General features: G+C 35.6%; 1 protein-coding gene across 5 annotated transcripts in view; it reads right to left on the bottom strand.

The window, feature by feature from the left end:
• The window catches only part of OPRM1 (opioid receptor mu 1), a 165,727-nt gene extending 145,849 nt beyond the window's left edge, over window positions 1-19,878 (bottom strand). For 4 of the 5 annotated variants that reach the window (XM_029944034.1, XM_029944032.1, XM_029944033.1 and 1 more), the window contains exon 1: window positions 19,586-19,878. In XM_029944034.1, the coding sequence (XP_029799894.1) occupies window positions 19,586-19,878 (293 nt within the window). Of the gene's footprint in view, window positions 1-18,896; window positions 18,964-19,585 lie in introns of those variants that run through there. The other variant, XM_029944036.1, reaches the window with a different exon arrangement.
• Between the last annotated feature and the right edge of the window lie 364 nt (window positions 19,879-20,242).

Raw genomic sequence — 20,242 nt, 5'->3', positions numbered from 1 at the left:
GGGGTACATGTGCTCCTATGCCTCAGCACTTCTGTATCCCTTGGGTAAATCCCTAGCAGTGCTATTGCTGGGTCATAGGGGAGTTCTATGGATAGTTTTTTGAGGAACCTCCACACTGTTTTCCAGAGCGGCTGCACCAGGTTACAATTTAGGGAATATTTTTGGAAGTACGATGTGGAAGATATGATAGAAGGCTATCAGCTATCCTGATGAAGCCTTGCTAATTTGCTTGAAAATATAGCCTTGATGCAATTAAATATAATAGTTTTGAAGTTAAGCTTCAGTGTCATATAGATCTTGATTCAAATCTTAGTGCTATCATTTATTAGTCAGACAAACTTGGGCTTATTACTTGAATTTTCTGAGTTCTACTTTTCTCTTTTGTAAAACTTGGAATATAATTAGTACCACCCTCAGATCGTTTGTGTAATGATGAAAATTTAAAAAAATGGTTTCTTTAAGGATTTTTACATGGAGTCTAACACGTATTAACTTTCAACTAATGTTAGCTAACATGATGGCTATGCTTCTTGTGGGCTCCAAATATAATGAGGCTGACACTATTCTCTAACAAGACCCTGATAAATGTTAATATTTATGAAAGTGTTACTTTTGTTTTGCTTATACTAATAATGTTTCTAACCTTTTTAAATGTATTCTAAAGATGCATTCTGACCTATGATTGTTCTAAAAAATACAACTATATTTTTGACTAATTATCTCTCCACAAAATGTTTTGGTGTGTTAAGTTCCATGACATCATCTGTTTTAACTAGAATGACAACTGCTATGTTATATTTTACATATCATGTTAACCTCAGACAATTGTGTGAACAAAACATCTCAGCCACACCAAAGCATGGTTTCTGTCACTGTGCTAGAATTCATTTTTTGGATAGTGCAGAAGACCTATAACTTTATATAAAATGTATTTTAAAAAGCAATTAAAGCAAGGTTGTATAGATGGGCATGCTAATTGATTTGTTCATGTACTATTATTTTGAGTTTCTAAATTGTTGAGAAAATAATACTCTTGTGGAAATGATCGCTGGTGTGGTTCATGTGTTTTAATATATGCTTTGTGGCATTGACTCATGGAACAATGTCTTTTGTGGAAATGTGACATATTTGTTTGCATGCAGATAAATCTCTTTTGTTCAGAGAAATAATCTTTTCAAAAGATGGTATCAATTTTTCCTTTGATACTTATATCTTAAATTACACACAAAGGATAGTAATTTTAAAGAATACTAGTTTCCCATCTGACTTGCAGCTTGGGTTTTCTGTTGCCTGTGTGTGTGAATGTTACAAAGTGTTCAGAAGAAGATGGCCAAGGTTATAGTAGAGGGACACTAATGAATCTCCTAGAGCAATGATTCTTGAGATTTTTCTTCCTCTATATCCTATTCATTCTGGACTCTACTATTCTGCTGCAATATCCTTATTATTTGTAAAATGTTTATAATAAATGCTTTCAGAAACTTGTAAATTATGGTTGATAAGATTCTGTTTCATTGTTTTATTAAATTAAGACCCTGTCCATTCACTTTTCTCTATCATGTCTTTGAGACATAAATCATACCTTTAAAAATTTTGGCAAAGTGAATAAACATTTAAATCAGGAGTTATCCCATTGCTGGTCTTGGTGGTAGAGAAAGAAAAACTATACTGATTGATTGTTAAAAAGCTTGGGAATAGTGTTTGCCTGATGGTGTGGTTAAAGATCATAGGTTAGTTGTTTTTGACCTATCCTAGGCATTTATCAACTGGTGAAATGGCTCGAGGTTCTCCTCCACTAGACTGTGTTTTGGGGGAGAGGGAAGACTATATGAATTTCCTCACTGGTATATCTGGAACCCCCAAAGGGAGTACTCAATAAGCATAGCAAATAAATACATGAGTCTCAGTTTCATCCTCTTTAATGTTAGTCAAGTTAACATTTTTTTTCCTGTCTATGATCACAAAAGTTTTTTGGAACTCATATTACTCAATGTAATGAAAAAATTAAAGTCGTTTAAAATTGTAAGATATAATCTTTTATTATTTATATATGCATTTTTTATTTTGAAAATAAGTTAAATAAGCTTTGCTGTTGTTGTTTTCACAAGAACAGACTGCAGGATCTCAATTTATATTTTCCACTGTCTGATTTTGACAGGACCTCTTATTTCTTTGGCCTTGGATCACCAGCACCATCAGAAGCGCACTCATTCTTATTGCATTCAACTCATGTGGTTGCCTTTTCATAGCCGATGGGGGCTGAATAAGTATGAAATTATAATGTCTATAATAATTTCCCTTGTTCTTGGCAGGCACAGTCAGTTTCTGATGTTCAGGTCATACTGCTGGCAGCATTTTTTACTTAACATTTAATACTCCTCCAGAAAATGCTCAACCTTTCATTGGCACTGAACCCACTGTTTCAGTGGGAAAATGCTCAGAAGCAAAGAAGACCTTCCCTGTCATTGATCTCCTTATTTTCCACAGCTTTTTTACTTGGAATAATCTTTATTTTCGAGGACACTAAGCCCCATGGATGTTATTTTCTACCCTATGGTTGCTTATTTATACCATTTACTATCCTTAAGATATTTATGGACATTGCTTTGCAAGTTCTGAAAAAATCCATTATAAAGATGTTAGGAAAAGTGACATACAGACTCACTGTATCATCATTAAGGCATCCATCATGAAGAGCTCCACCTTTTTGACCAATTTTACTGTGATTAGTGAGTGAGTCAGACTCATAAAAGAAGCTAGGAGTCTTTCCAGAGATGTTATCTAAATGACTAAATTTCCAAAGGTAGTGTTTGAGAACAACAATATTAAGTTATTTCTTCTTATCCAAATAAACAATGCTACCGCCTAAAAAAGAGTTTCATCACGTGCAGTCAACATTTAGACTTCAATTTTTCCTCAGATGCTCTGACAAAATAGCTATTTCTCTTCTCCCCCATAATTGGTTTGCATCATTTTTATCCACTGAATTTATTCAGCAGACAGTATATAAAAAGATTTATCAATAAGGAACCAAGTAAGTTGCACTTCTCTGGCTTTAGAATTCTGTTTGCATCATCTCAGTAGTTAGCAAGATGATTTTGGAATGATCCAGTTTTGGGAAGGAGCTTACTGGAACCAAGAGAATGACAACAGTGACATCCATGCAGAGCCTTGCTTGTTTCTGCAGAAATTGTGATTCCAAAGAGATAAATTTTACATTTCAAAATATTGTAGTGGGTAATAGAATTTCTCTGACCTATGAGAAAGCAAAGCACTGGGTGAGTGTTGAGATCTTACATGTGAATGGCATGAGCCTAATGGGTGGGAAGATGAATTCTCAGTAGGAGGGGAGCAAATAACAAACCTCCTTGCTTTCATATGACACTTCTAATGTTCATCACACACTTCCATATATCTTACGTAATTTGGATCTACAGTCCATGTGAGATTGAATATGGTTATTATTCCTCTAGTAAAGTTTTAATAATGTGATTTAGGGAGGTTGAGTGACAGTATTAACTAGCAAGGGACAGAGATTCAAACATGAGTCTTCTTAATACTCTACCTACTCCACCATGCCTATTATGAAGAGAGCCAATTTTTCAATTTTAGGGAAATTTTGAAAGCACCCTGAACTTTAGCTTTTCTGAGAGGTAGTTTAACTTACTACTTATTCTATAGACAATTTCTTAAAGGTTAGAGAATTAAGACATATGGACAGACCTCATAAACCTCCTTGACAGATAAGCCTGCTTTTTCTTCCATGAAATGAATAGATTGGACCAGATCAGTGCCTCTAAATCTTGGCTGCACATTAAGAAGCCTTCTTGCCTACATCCAAAAACTATCCATAGATATCATGATTTAATCAACCGTATCCTTAGGTGGAGCTAGGCTTCTATTTTTGTTTTATCACTTCCCAGGTGATTCTGATATGCAGCTAAGATTGGGCACCGCTGGAATGGATGATCTGGGAGGCCTTCTTCTATGTGTCTAAGCATATTTCAAGGAGGTATGCAACAGTTCTGATGTTCCATGAGTTAATTGGAAAGAAACTCAAATTTTATTATTTATTTTACCCTGTCTGGATTCTTTGATTAAATATAGATCTCATTCTCACTTAAGGGAACTACAGAATTTTTGGCTGTATATCACCCAGTTAAATCTATCCTCAACTTTGCTCTTCTTGCAAACTTAGACCCAGCGGCTATCTCGCTAGTCTACAGAATTCCTGTACATGCCAGAAAGTTTTCTCCGAGCACAACTGCTCAAAGAAGCAGTCATTTGGAGACAGATGGGGACTGAAGTAAAGATGTGGAGTCAGGCAGTAAAGAGATTTCAGCGAGTCTTTAGAAAAAATTATTGAGTAAAACCATGGATAAGACCAAGGGATTACAATCATCATAGAACGTTTTGGCCTAACTAGTGCTCCTTTTTATTGAGCTAGCCAGTCTGGTACTAAACACAGAAGATAACATTTTTCAAAGCAGACTTTGAAAACTGCAGAAAACATTTTTTTTAAGTGAGTGAGTTACATAAATCAGGAAAAAAAAGAAAAAAAAATCTAAGCAGTGAGTTTTTGTGCCTGAAAGGGCATAACGAGAGGTTGAGTGAAATAAAGCTTCCAGTCACCATCTGGGTGCATGGGGGTGGGTGCAGAGTGGCTGGTATGCAGACATAGGTGTCTTGGAGGACAGATTTTGTATCTGCTAAGAAGTTAATATGAATTTGTAGATGACAGTTTCAATTTTTCCTGAAAGCTTCAAATAGTTGAAGATGAAAATACTGCGAGAAAGCCTAAAAAATTGCACTGATTGAAGATAACCACAAAACACGTCCAATTGAGGGAAACTTCAGCATGCTATTTTCTAAGCATTTGCTCCCTAATCAGTGGCTAAAGGTGGTAATGAATATTGCTGATTTTCGGTGGGGGGGATAAGGGTTAAAGGTAGTGGTAGAGGAGGATCTTGAATTCACCTCCTCCCACAAACACAACAAACCCACAGGTATATTGAAACAATTCCTTCTGAAAAGGAACTGAAAGCTAGGTGAACAGTGTGTCCACAAACAAGGATAAAAAGGCCACATCAAGATGGGTAGGAGAGGCAGAGACATGGTCTTGCAAGAAATCCCACCCCAGGTATAATGACCCATAGCCAGGAGGGATCTCATAATACCAAGCTTGTCCCTGTTGAGTGAGGGGGGTTTTGTCCCATATTATGTACACCAACCCTTGGGAACTGCACCAGACATATGAGCCACCAAAGAGTTTGGCCTTAAAAACAAACAAGACTGGGGATGACAGGGTGGCTTAGTTGGTTAAGTGTTGGACTCTTGATTTCAGCTCAGGTCATGATCCCACGGTTTGTGAGTTTAAGCCCTGTGTCTGCTTGGGATACTTTCTTTAGCTCCTCTCCTTGCCCCTCCCCTGCTTGCATGCCATTCCTCGCTCTCAAAATAAATAAATAAATAACGTTAAAAAAAACATAAATGAACAATGCTTACTTCCAGGAGAACAAAAGGGCTATAAGGAACAGAAATCCACTCTAAAGAAACTACACAGACCCACTCACAAGGGGATCCATACAAAAGCAACAATTTGAAAAGTGACTAATTAAAGTTAGGGACTCAGTATGTTAACCTTGAAGCATCTGCCAGACAGACAAGAACTTGTTGAGACTCCTCTGGAGGCGGAGGTGCTGGCAGGTCTCATATTTGCATTCACCTTCTGTCTTATTGGTGCTGGGGCTGGTAGGTACCATTTTTTGCACCCATCTTCTGGCCTGCTAGTTCCAGTTAAGAGCCTCACCCCATCACACTGCAGCCATGGCTGTTGAGTGCCTTGCTCCTCATGCACCATAGCTAGACAGACAAATACCTCCATTGCATCTTAGCTGTGGGCTGTCCTGTCCGAGTCATGGTGTGTCACAACCACGGCCTTTCTCACCACAGGTGACAGGGATGTGCAACCCACCCAGACAGGCCCCTTGAGTGCCTGGCTCTGGTGGCCAGTGGGGATTGTGTTTCTGGGCCTTATAGGTGTGAAATAATCAGAGAGACAGTCCTTAGCAGCCTACCATCCCTAGGTACTGAACAAACGGCAGATTGAAACATATCCCGTCTTCATGAGACTAATGCCTATTTTCTTATCCTGAGCTTCAGCCTGAGGGGCAAGCTTCAGGTTTGCCACACATCCAGTTGCTACAGAAGTGCTCCCAGGGAGTGTGAGCAGGGAGATACTGTATTAGAGCCCTCTCTTCACCTTACTACAGCTCCCCAATGCATCCCAGAGATGAGCTTATATATATATGACTAATACGTTTAGTTTGCGAGTGTTGCTGAAGGGTCACATCCAAATGTCCTGGTCTAAAAATCAGCAGGGTTTATGATTACAAACTCACCTATATACATATATAAGATACCAAATTTTTAGAATATGTTTGAACTTAGGATGCTACTAACTTGATATAGGCTGTTAAATATATAGGATGTAATATGTGAATCACAAAACAAAAATCCATAGTAGATAAATAAAAAGTGAGAAAGAAATATAAACACAACATTAGAGACACTCATCAATCACAAGAGAAGAAAGTAAGTAAAGAGCAAAGATAGAGGAAATACAAAACAGCCAGAAAACAATCAACTAAATGGCAAAAGTGCATGCAATAATTATTTTAAATGTAAATAGACTAAATATTCCAATCAAAAAACAGAGTGGCTGAATGGATAAGAAAAACAAGACTCATCTTCATTTTGCCTATAAGAGACTCACTTCAGATCAAGGGACACACTGAGACTGAGAAAGGATGGAAAAAGATACCCCATGCAAATGGGAACAAATAGAAAGTTGGTGTAGCCATACTTAATATCAGGCAAAATAGCCTAAAAAAGGACCATAATAAAAGACAAAGAAGGGCATAACTTAATGATAAAAAAAATTCACTATAGCAAGAGGTTGAAACAGTTGTAAATATTTATGCATCCAAAATAGGAGCACCTATATATGAAGCAAATATTAACAGACAAAAGGGGAGAAAATGGAAGCAATACAATAATAGTAGGGGACCTTACTCCACTTACATAGATCATCCAGAGAGAAAACCAGGAAGAAAACATTGGCTTTAAAAGACATATTAGACCAGATGGTCTTAAGAGATACACACAGAACATTCTATTCAAAAGCAGCAGAATAAACATTCTTCTCTAGTGTACATGGAACACTCTCAAGAATAGATCATATGTTAGGCATCAAAACAAGTTTTATTAAATTTAAAAGGATTGTAATCATATCAAGTATCTTTTCTGACCACAATGGTATGAAACTAGAAATCAGTTACAGGAAGAAAATTAGAAAAATCAAACATGTGCACATTAAATAATATGCTATTGAACAACTAATTAATTAAAAAGGGAAGTTTATAGCAGTACAGTTCTATTTTGGGGAACAAGGAAAGTTCAAATAAACAATTTAACTCTACACCTAAAGATTCTAGGAAAAAAAAGAGGAAGAGACAAAGCCCAAAGGTAGCATAAGGAAGGATATAGCAAAGATAACATGGAGATAAATGAAATAGAGACTTAAAAAAACAATAGAAAAGATTAATAAAAGTAAGAGCTGAAAAGATAAACAAAATTCACAAACCTTTAGCTAGACTCACTAAGAAAAAGATAGATAGACATACAGACAGATATGGAGTCAGAAATGAAAAAAGAGAAGTTACAACTCATATCCCAGAAATACAAAAGATCATAATAGACTACTGTGAACAATTAGTCAATGAATTGGACAACCTAGAAGAAATAAGTAAATTCCTAAAGACATTCAACCTACTAAAACTGACTCATGATGAAATAGAAGACCTGAGCAGAATGATTGCTAGCAAGGAGATCAAATCATTAGTCAGAAACCTCCCAACAAATAAAAGTCCAGACCAAAAGTCTTTATTGGTGAATTCTACCCTACATTAAAAGAATAATTAATATCTGTCCTTCTCAGACTTTTCCAAAAAATTAGAGAGAAGGGAATGCTTCCAAACTAATTTTATGAGGCTAGCATTACCCTGATACTAAAATAAGATAAAGACACCACAGTAAAAGAAAATTACAGGCCAATATTTCTGATGAACATATGTAAAAATCCTCAACAAAATATTAGCAAACCAAATTCAACAATAGTTTAAAAGTGTCATGCACCATGATCAAGTGGGATTTATTTTAGGAAATCAAGGATGGTTCAACACCTGCAAATAATCAATGTGACATATAGACCACATTAATAAAATGAAAGATAGTATCATGTGATCATTTCAATAAATGCAGAAAAAAACATTGACAAAATCCAACACCCATTTAGACAAAAACTTTCAATAAAGTGGGTGTAGAGGGAATGTGCCTCAATAAACTAAAGGCTATATATGACAACCCCAAAGCTAACATAATACTTAACAATGAAAAATTGAAAGTTTTTCTTTAAGATAAAGGTTAGAAAAGGATGCCCATCCTTGCCTTTGTACTCAATATAGTATTGAAAGTTTTAGCCACAGCAATTAGGAAAATAAAAAAAGAAAAGAAAAGAAATAGAAATAGAAAAATCCAAATAGTAGAGGAAGAATAAAACTGTCACTATTTGCAGACATTCTACTATATATTTGTATGATCCTAAAAACTCCACCAAAAAATTGTTAGAATTAACAAATGAACTCAATAAAGTTGCATGATACAAAGTCAATATACAGAGGAATTTTCTGCATGTGTATACATTAATAACAAACTATCAGAAAGAGAAATTAAGAAATCAATTTCATATATAATTGCACCAAAACAATAAAATACTTAGGAATAAATTTAACTGAAGAGATAAAAAAATCTCTCTACTCTGAAAACTATAAGATATTGATGAAAGAAATCAAAGGAGACACAAATAAATTGAAAAAGTACCTCATACTCATAGACTGGAAGAATTAATATTGTTAAAATGTCAATATTACCAAAAACTGTCTATAGATTCAATGCAATCCCTATCAAGATCCCAATGGAATTTTTACAGAATAGAAAAAACACTTCTAAAATTTGTATGAAACCACAAAAGATCCTGAATAGCCAAAGAAATCTTGAGAAGGAAGATTGAAACAAGGGACATCACATTTCCTGCTTTCAAGCTATATTATAAAGCTATTGTCATCAAAACAGTATGGTACTGGCATAATAATAGACAAATAGACCAATGGATCAGAATTAAGAGTCCAGCAACAAACCCAAACATATATGGTTAACTAATATTTGACAATGGAATCAAGAATACTCAATTGTGAAAAAGATGGTCTCTTCCATATATGGTGCTAGGATAATTGGATATTCACATGTAAAAGAATGAAACTGGACCCATGTCTTACACCACTCTCAAAAATTAACTCAAAATGGATCAAAGACTTTTATGTAAGACCTGAAACCATGAAGCTCCTACAAGAATGCATAGGAACAAGTTCCTTTGACATGGGTCTTGGTAATGATTTTTTAGATATGACAACTAAAGCACAGGCAAGAAAATAAAAAATAAACAAATAGCACTATATCAAACTGAAAAGCTTCTGCACACAAAAAATAATTAATTTACAAAGTGAAAAGATGACCGATGTAATGGGAAAAATGTTTGCAAGCCATATATCTCATAAGGGGTTTATATCCAAACTATATAAAGAACTCATATAACTCAGCAACAAAAAAACAAAAAACCCAATTAATAATGGGCAAAGGACCTGAATAGACATTTATCCAAGGAAAATATACAACAGACTAATGTGTACATGGAAAAAATGTACAATATATTTAGGCATTTGGGAATGTAAATTAAGATCACAGTGAGATATCACCTCATACATGTTAGAATGACCCCAAAACTTGTCTTCTTGTCATGAAATTGTAATTATATTTAACTTGGAACATACTTTCTCATTTTTTTTTAATCAGCTCTGTTTTTAAATTATTTCCTGGGAAAACATTTCTATATGCAGTCAATCCTCATAACTAATGGATTCTGTATTTGCAAACAACTTTACTTGTTAAAATTATAAAATTTATACTGATGTGCTTTTATGGTAATTTGCAGATATGTACAGAGTGATGGAAACTTTGGGTTGCTTTGATGGGCAAGTTCTCAGACGAGGTCAAACAAAGCAACACTCTGCCTTCCCTTTTGAGCTCTCAGGCTGTAAATGTTTCCTTTTTGTGACATTTATAGCATTTTTGTGTTTTTTGTTGTTGTTGTTGTTGGCAATCTTACTGTTTAAAGTGGACTTCAGAGTGCTGAAGTGCTTTCTGGTGTTCTTAAGGACAAGATGGCAGTGATGTGTCTAATAGAGGAAGTATGTATCTTAGATGGCTTCATGCAGGCATTGGTTATAATGCCGTTGACCATGCACTCATTGTCAATGAGTCAACAATAAACACTAAATAGATGCCTTTATACAAAACAACAAATAACAGAAAGTTTTATTTTGATTAATTGATGCAAATGTCACTGATGACTTACAGGAACCTAATCCTAAGTCTCCCCTGGAAGCAAAGCTTCAATCTTCTCTAATTTACTAGTCACAATGACTTTATAGACCATAACTATCATGAATATTGATAACTGACTTATTAACTTTTGACTAATTTTAGTCTTTAAAATTTTACTTTCTCATTTCAATCATAAGGGTACAATCTATTTCTTATTTAATGTTTTTGGACTTACATATATGTATAGATAGATATACATGTGTGTATGTGAATTTATGATTTGCTGATATTAATCCTTTGGTACAGATCAGTTTTCATGACTCAAGTTATAAAAGCTAAATACTGTGAATAAAGCAGTGAATTGAGGTAATCACCTGAATTAGAATTTATATCTGAACACCATGAGGTGAATATGAAATGCTGAAAACTTTGAATTACAAAATATTTCAAAGATGCACGGATCAGTTTTTCAATTTTGAGATGTTTTAATTTCTTAGTTATCATAGAGAGATAGTTGTATATCAGGTCTTCAAGGATTATCAAGTGACAATTTGTAAAAGCATAAGAAAATGCCCAGACTTTTCACAATCAGAGCCTTTATCAGGGGTTACAGTGCAGAGAACTTGGCTGTAGAAGTACTTTGGGGAGGCTGCAAAGAGAAATGGTTTTAAGTTGAAACTTGAAAAATAAAGAGGATTTTATTAGAAAAGCAGATGATAGGAAAAAATAGAAAAAGTAAAAATAGAAGAAATTAATATGTAGCATATTTGGAGGCAATGGATGTATTAGGTTGGTTTAATATATTTAAACATTAAATTACAAAGAATAACTTTTATTAAGTGTGAATGATTACATTTGAATAACTTTAGGATACCTCCTTATGTGCAACTAATAATACATAATTGAATTAAAAAAACATACTTGATAATATTCTTGCCTAGGCAGAAACTTATATCCAGAACAGAATGATCTCTCTCATTTGAACCTATCCAGGGTTCCCTCATGTGTGAGAGTCCTATCCACTCTGCTTTAGAATGCAACATTGTGAATATAATTAAATTCTGAAAGCAAATATTAAAATAATCTTTACATGAATTAAAAATAGAATAAGAGAGTGGGAGGGAGGAGGAAGGAGGAGAGAGGGAGTTAGAGAGGGAGATGGAGATGAGGAGGAAAGGAGAGGAGAGAGAGAACAGGAGAGGAAAGAGAAGGGTCAGGGTTTAAGCTGACTCTGAGAAGTCTGATTCCAATCCAGGCCAAATCCTATGTGTGATCTTTGAGGCCCAACCACAGGCAATAGCAAAGGGTTTACCTGGTACACTTCATGGGGAGAAGCTGTCTCCTCACAACAGACTTAATATATAATCTTGGAGGAATTTGTGATCAAAGACTCATGCCCCTCCTGCACCTCAATAACAATGCTCTAAGATGTATATGCATCACTAGTCCAACTGCCTTCATTCGGATCCTCCTTATTGAGAAGCCCTTGGAAAGCTATATCCAGGTGTCTCTGCTGAGACCTCCTTATCAGGAGCCCTTGAAGAAACTCTTCTCTCTGACTCAATACTTTCCCACTCCTAGGCCTTCATGTGACTGGTGCCTTTCTGTGGGGAAAAATGGAACCCTGGGGAGCTGACACCTTTATCTTGTTTCATGTCTCGCTTACACTCTCACAGTAAGTGAATAAAGGCTTGACTATTATTGCCTTTAGTTTGGCTCATTGTATTAATTGACCACCACCAAACTGGCATCTCAGAAGTTTCTCTCTCTGACAGAATCCATTTGAACTTATTTAGAATCCAAGGGGGCAAGATGGAATTGAAAACAACATTATTTAATTTGGCAAGTCATTACATTTTTTTTCTAGATAGTATAGTTGCAAAAATTATGGAGAAGCAGTCCTTGAAGTTGCCATAGGAATTCTTAGTACTAGAAGGGACTTCAAGATTTTTTTAGTTCAATTTTTTCATTTTACAGCTGAGGAGAATGAGGCACAAAGCAGTTTGAAATTGAGCCACAACTGGCATTTGGGGCCCTGAGCCAAAGCAGAAATATTTTTTTTCCATGTGACCTTTATATTCTAAATGTATATCTTGGATTCAAAGACCCTCAGCCTAAAGAATTTGTGGGAAAGAAAGTGGCCTGAGGCAATAATGGATGGCTAAGGGAAAAGAAATGCTAGGACAAACTCAGGGTATGATGTTTATCGTATGTGACACTTCTTGTATCTGTTGTTTCAGGTCATTTTGAGGGTCCTGAAATTTTCTTGAGCTTAGTAATTATAAAAACTCTTATGGTTATTATATAACTTGGAATCAGTGAGAAGGGGGTGATAATTTTTGTCTTCAGATAATTTATTGGAAGGCACAGGAAGGTTATTTATTTCTTTTAAATATCTGGGAGCCTATTTCTACCATCACCCTGAACTCAAGAAGGAATCTGAACACTGCTCATGACAGTTACCTACTTCCTGTCCATTAAGGAAAAAGTACTAAAGCCTTTCTTGAATCCTGAGATAGGAAAACTAATAAAAGGAAAAGCTTCGCTCATGAAGTTTCTTCATTGTTCTAATTTGGGATACTTTTTAGAATTTTTCTTAAGAACTTTTAATTATCCAGGAAAACCTATATTTAATGAATCTGCAAAGCTCTATTTATTAATTGTATTTTACTGTGTCAACACACTGTAACCAATTACAAGAATAACAGGAATGATGGGATTTACAGAATGAGACACGAGTTGGTGTGAAGGTGAATCATTTGCAGGGAATAGAAGTGAGAACAGAAGAGGGGAAGTAGAAGGTAAAACAAGAAAGAAGGAAAAGCATGTTCTTGAAATGGTCACAAGGAAGACTGGAGTTTCTAATGTGCCTAGTGGTCTGCTCCTCAGAGCTGAGTATTTAGGTGTGCCTGGGTGCCTCAGTCAGTTAAGCATCTGGCTTCAGCTCAGGTCATGATCTCACAGTTCGCTTCGTAGGCTCAAGCCCCGCATCGGGCTCTGTGCTGACAGCTCAGAGCCTGGAACGTGCTTCGGATTCTGTCTCCCTCTCTCTGCCCCTTCCCTGCTTGCGCTGTCTCTCTCTGTCTCTCAAAAATAAATAAAAAACGTTAATAAAAAAAAGAACTGTGTATTTAAGGGTAGAGGGAAGTAGAGGGGATCATTTGTCCACAGCTTCCCATTTTCTCAGTCAAGGAAGGGTTCTTTCATGGGATGGCAACTCTCTCATACTTTCTCCAACGCGAATACCAGGCTGATTTCTTTGGAGGGTGGTAGAGTCAGAGAAAGAAGTTCCAGGGATGAAAGGGCTGTAGAGGCAGCTAGGGTAGGGAGCTACCAAGATATATCTGGACAAAGCTGACTGCCATACTAATCACTGAAGTAAAAGGTGAGCAGTAGGATGAGAGATGAGGTACAAGAAAGGTCTGAAACAATATGAAAACCATCATTTAAAAATATTGCCTGAGGGAGCTCTGGAAATTCCATGAAAGTGCTCTGAGGACAGCAGTGGAGGGTAGGATGGGGGTAGCAGCATTGATTCATCCTGAAAAGTTCCTTTCTTTTCTTTTATATATTGGCTTATGAGTTTTTTTAAAAATAAAGTTCACTTACTTGAGACAGAGAGAGAGCGAGCACAAGTGCATGGGAGCAGGGGAGGGGCAGAGAGAGAGGGAGAGACTGAACCCTATGCGAGCTCTGTGTTGTCATCATGGAGCTCAGTATAGGGCTTGGTCCCATGAACCAGGAGATCATGACCTGAGCTGAATGCCCACGAAAGAGTTGGTTGGCCACACACTGGCTTGGAAGTTCTTGAAGTAGGTGTCTACACCTAAAAACAAGTTTGGAGACTATAGTCATATCATTATTTTAGTTAATTAATATACATTAGATGTTATGAAGAGTAAATATATGAAATTCTCATTTTTAAAACTTCACACAACATTTAGTCTTGGTATTTATCATTAATATATATTAAAATGTCACACTGTTTAACATTATTTTTAAAAGCAGTTTATCTGCTCCTGCTGACCAAAATAATTTTATTTCAATTAATATCCAAAGTGGAATTCTAGAAGAAATAACATTTTCAACTTTTATGTGTAAAGACTTCTCTAAGACATTCAAAATCCCAAAGTAAGGCTTGTTAGCATTTATTACCTGAGTTACATTTTGAAGTAGTCCGAAACCAATTATTTTTATATCCTTCTTAGAAGTAGAGAAATTATACCTAGGTTTTATTCATGAACAGATTTACTTACGGTAGCAGTTGTCAGAAGTTTACCCCCAAATATTGCATGTAAGTATTGATGAAAATATTTGTTCAGGAAAACACTTGTGAAGAAATCTTTACAATAATTTATAACACAAACTTATAGATAAGTTAACATTATTAAGGAGAGTTAGTTCTTTAACATCTTGTTTTTATCATTGGTCTGCTGGAACTAGAACAGCTCTGGGAAAATAGTGAAATTATGCCTACTGACATTAAAATAAAATATAAGTGTTTAATATATAAAGTTCGAAGGCCATGTTCAAAAGATTATACTTTGTGGAAGCACAGCAGAAATAGAAGTTTAAAAATATGCCTGTGAATAATAACCACCAAATTTACAATAGTAATAGCCTCTGGGGAGTCAACATAATAGGAAAAATGAGGAAGCTTCTTATATAAATAGCATATGTGTAATATAGTTTACATATTATATGTTATTATGTATTATATTACTTATAATATATAAAATATATAATCATATATTGTATATTATATAAAGTATATAATATATATTATTATGCTAATATGTAATATATATTACTAGTATAAATAGTTATTATAATTATACATATAATTTTTGAAGGTGAAGAATCTTATTACTCTCTATACATTCCTTTGTTTTGGAAATATTTCATAAAATATGAGCTAGCACATTCTTTCAAGAAAGAAAGGAGAGAAAGAAAGGAATTAGTGATAACTGTATGAGAATGACAGAGACACAGTCTACCACAGAGGAAATGAAAAGCAACTTCGTGTTTTCAGGACACATTAAAGAACAGTGTCATGATCGAATTAGTACCTGTATGGGAAATAGTTAAAGTTGAACTTGCAAGAAATACTACCAGAAGCTCTGGATTGCAAGTAAAAAGAATACAATTAAATTCTTATGTTTTTATGTAAACCATTATGTTAGGACAGATTTTATTTAGTAGGATTCTTTTCCTCTTTAAATCCACCCTCAAAAAAAATAATTCATCCTCTAACTAGGATATTTTATAGTTTTAAAAAAGAAAGCAAGCTTTATTAGTATTTGAGATTTCTAAATAAATAATTATCTTTTTTTATTTTATGAAAATTACTAGTGACCATATTCAGCGATTTATGCATTAAAATTAATTTATATGTGTATATGTATATATATATCATTAAATTAGATAAAACATTGTTATTCCTTATTTTCTCAGCTACCTGTATCTGAAGTAAGTAAAAAAGCATGTACTTCTGTTTTAGTCAGTCATCCCTAATCACTTTGTAGTTTAAATATGAATCAAATATTTAGAATATAGAAAAGTATAAGCTCAATAGCTCTTGTTTTAAAGTCAGAAATACATTTTAGTGAAAGAAAAGTGACAATAACATCTTGCATATATATAAATGCTCTGCTCTGGTAACTACTCATATTGAGAATTTATTGAGTCAAATTAAGAAATGATTTGAAAAATGAAGGCAATATCATTCACTTGGCACTCTTCTTTGGACTTTACTGATCAGGGTGATTTACACAGCTCATAGAGATCTAACAGTTTCCAAACCCTTTCCTTTTTATTTCTTTCTTCCTTTTTAACAGTGTCTACATAGATCATGTTCATGACTACATGGACAAATCTTTTTGGAATAAAAATAAATTCATGTGGGATAATAGTTTTTATATTTATGATTAATTTGATACTTTGGACAAGTGTTCTCAGAAAATGAAACAGTCCTGTGGCTACAGCTTTGCATACTATTCTGGTTGATTTTTAAAAAATATTTTTGAAAATAATAAACTATCATCCCACTTTAAATAATTGCTACATTTTGTAATATTTTATCACCATATTTTTTAGAATTTGTGTAGTAATTTTTATAATATTATCTGGCAGGTAATTTTTTTTAAAAACCAAAAAAGTTTTTTGTGTGATGAATAGTTACAATACTTCTACCATTTAATACCTAAATTTTAAATCTTTAGATCATCTGATGGTATCTCTTTTCCTCCCTCATGTTTTCCAGAATAGTACTGTGTAAAAATCCTACTTAGATTATACTATTTAATAATGTTGTTGATGATAGAGTTGAGACAGAACAGAAAAGTATTAATCATGGTATCTGCATGACTAGTTACTTTTGTTGTTGTTTTGGTTGTCATAGTCACTTGAACCTCATGATTCGTGTGGTGTATTAAAACATACTAATAAACATTACCTTAATCTGGTTAGAAAACTGTAACTTGACCATTAATTGTACTTGACCTTTCAAAAGTATTTGCTGAACTTTAAATAATAGCAGGAAGTGAGCATTTTACCTCAATACTCTAACAGGTGTAGTGTTTTACTCATCTTTGTAACAATAATATCTCTGAAGTATAATATCTCTGAAGTATCAATTTTTGCAGTAAAAACATCACAGCCTGGAGATAGTCCAATTAAATATTCTAAGCTAAATAAACTTATTTTCTTCAATCTCCAGATGCTTTCTTCATCACTTCATCGGTCACCAAACTGTCTATTTTTCTGTTTTGCCATTATATTCCCAGAGGGTTACCTGACTATGGGATTAAACACCCAACTTGCCACAGGTGGATGTTTGGGATGACCTTTCAAATCATACTGCATTTTGTTAGAACAGAGAAGTAAAGCATAATATTGTGTTTTCACTAAGATGTAATGTCACTATCCCTCTCCAAACCATCAAGAGGTCAGGTGCCTTGAAAACAAATTCACCCAACCAACCTCACCTCAACACTGAAATAAGATGAGTCTTCTTATTTCACAGCCAGTTGCTGTTTTATTGGCTCTCTCTTTATAAAAAAGCATAAACTACAGGAGAGAAAAATAAGGAAGGAAAATACCCGTAGATGAAATAAAAGGAAATAAAAGATTATGCTTCAGACAGATTTCTAGACACTTTGGTAGTCTCTCTTCAGCATGTCCATGATTCCAGACATAAATTTGGAATACATTATTATTTCCACATTATTACTAACTATATCTACTCTGTCAGTCTTTTAGTTGAATTAACTCAAATCGTAATTTGCCAGTCTAATAAAAAGAAAATTATATTGGATAATATAGATATTATATTGAACTAGTGGTATTATAGAACTAATGAACTATCTGCCCTTGAAGAAATCATTGACATTTTCTGTGCCTCAATTTACTCATCTAGGATAGGTAATCTCTAGGGTTCCTTCCTGCCTTCTCAGCTTGTGATTCTATGAATTTTCTTAGGACAAGTGGGAAACATATTTCCTCTTAATAAGTCAGTCATTTAATTATGCTTTATTTATTTATTTTTATTATTATAACTGCAAATGAGACTTGCTTTTTATCTTTGAATCTTTGCATTGGATTATTACAAGGTATATGTTTTCAAAAATGAATTCTTCCATTGATTTCCTTCCTGCATTTTCCCTTCTGTTGTTAGCCTTCTTCTCAATAGATGGTGCTCTTTTCTCAGAGACACTACTTATCTTATTCCTCAGCAAAAGATTAGAGAAATTAGTTTTATTCTTTAATAATAATTAATTAAAGAAACCAGGCATGCAAGAAAGAATCGATTATAAGCAGCCTGCAGCACCTTGATCATGAAAGTATAATAGGGAAAATGATTGTTTAATGATTGAGGAACTCCATTAAACCCTGCAATACTTGCTGAATAGATGAAGTGACTATTGTAACTAAATATGGAAATGCCGTGTTCACTACATACAAATAACCCCTTGTAGGAAGAAAATCCCACTTTAAGGCGTTACATTATTTATTTACTTAAATAAAAATGAATAAATAGTATTCCATATTAGCATGTAGGATTTGAATATACACACATCGGCACTAACACAGTCTACATTAATCTCAGTTAATATTGAAAACTCGTACACTCTGCTAAATAAACCTGGAGCACACAGACCAACTGAAAAGGGGCCACAAACTCTTTCAAAATAATTTCACTGAGTAAAGGCACTGTTTTCCCCATGAGCAATCATTGTAACTTCTTTATGTTCTTTATGTCATAGTTTGTAATCCAGAATTATGCCTTCACTTGTAACTGGGTCTCATTTGCGGAGGATTTGAAAAGCAGTCATATCCTGCAGTTCTCCTGCACACGACTCCCAATTCGGTTTGTGACTCCCGTAGCAGATGTACAGCTGCCAATTGCAAAATGGTCTAGGCAACACAACTGTCATATTTATTGCAACAAAGCAACATTATTTACTGTGGAGAGACACCAGAAAAACTTTCTCACTGAGTGTGGCCTTGGGATGGAAGAACCAGTGGGGCAAGGGCAAGTGTGACAAGGGAAGAGGAGGGGTGGGTGGGGGTGCAACAAAGTACATGGGATCCAACAGGGTAGGAAAGTAGTTGCCAAGGTTCTTCTCTGAAAACTGAAAAGGAGATCACCCCCTATTTAGGAAATCTAACTAGAATTCCTCTTTCACTTTTCACAAACTACTGTGTCCACAGCTCCTGTGGAAGGGACTGTGGGATTCTGTGCCTAAGAGCTCTCTTGGCTCAGTGTAAGTGAGCTCTAAGGTAAAGCTTATTTATTTATTTATTTATTTATTTATTTATTTATTTATTTATTTTTCCCAGAGCTTTGCAGCTTCTACCAAAGCAACTTCTCTGTTTCTGAAATTTTTGATTCTTTAACAGTGGAGGGAAAAATAGAAAAGTAGATTTCTGCACTCACAACAACCACTCTATCCACTGTTTGCTCCCATAATACCCGCTCCCCCACCCCTTGCCTCTCTACCTCCCGCCAAACATTGCCCAGGGGTCAGATGTCCTTATGCCCCTATTAGCTCCCCTCTGCCGGGACCCCTGGCGCCTTCCTTACCTGACAATCACATACATGACCAGGAAGTTTCCGAAGAGACCCACGACGCACACGATGGAGTAGAGGGCCATGATGGTGATGGCAGTAATCATGGAAGGACTGCCGGTCGGAGGGCAAGAGCTGTCGCTCCCGCCCAGCTCCGTGCGGTTAGGACCGCATGGGTCGGACAGGTTGCCATCTAGGTGGGAGTAGTTGACCCAGGAACCAGGGCTAGGTGCTGGGGAGCAACTTGAAGAGTGCAAATAGGGATCGGTGCAATTGCTGGCGTTCGTGGGGACGGCGCTGCTGTCCATGGTGCTGACGCCTGGCTGGGACCTCGTTGTGAGGTAACCGCCGGCACCCAGACTTTTCCAGGTTCCACGCGTCTCAGCCGCTTCCTCTCGCCGCCGCTACCACAGTTCCTGCTGTTTCTTACAGAGACCAACCCTGGTGCAGCCAGAGAGAAGCTTCAGGCAGAAGGGGAGAGCTGGGCATCTGTAATTATCCACTGCTTGTAGTCCCCTTCAGCCTTAGTAGTAGAAACACATCCTCAACCCAACACCACTGTAGGGAGGGGAAGGAGGGCTGTGCGGGATCCAGAGGCTGGAGGGGAGGGAGGGGAGAGAGAAGGGGGGTGGATTTTGCGCAAAGCGATCCAACGAGATGGTCTGTCTCCCC

The sequence above is a fragment of the Suricata suricatta genome, chromosome 7 (assembly GCF_006229205.1).
Source record: "Suricata suricatta isolate VVHF042 chromosome 7, meerkat_22Aug2017_6uvM2_HiC, whole genome shotgun sequence".
Lineage (NCBI taxonomy): Eukaryota > Metazoa > Chordata > Mammalia > Carnivora > Herpestidae > Suricata > Suricata suricatta.
The sequence above is the reverse complement of the archived record's forward strand: the minus strand, read 5'-3'. Positions and strand labels throughout refer to the sequence as shown.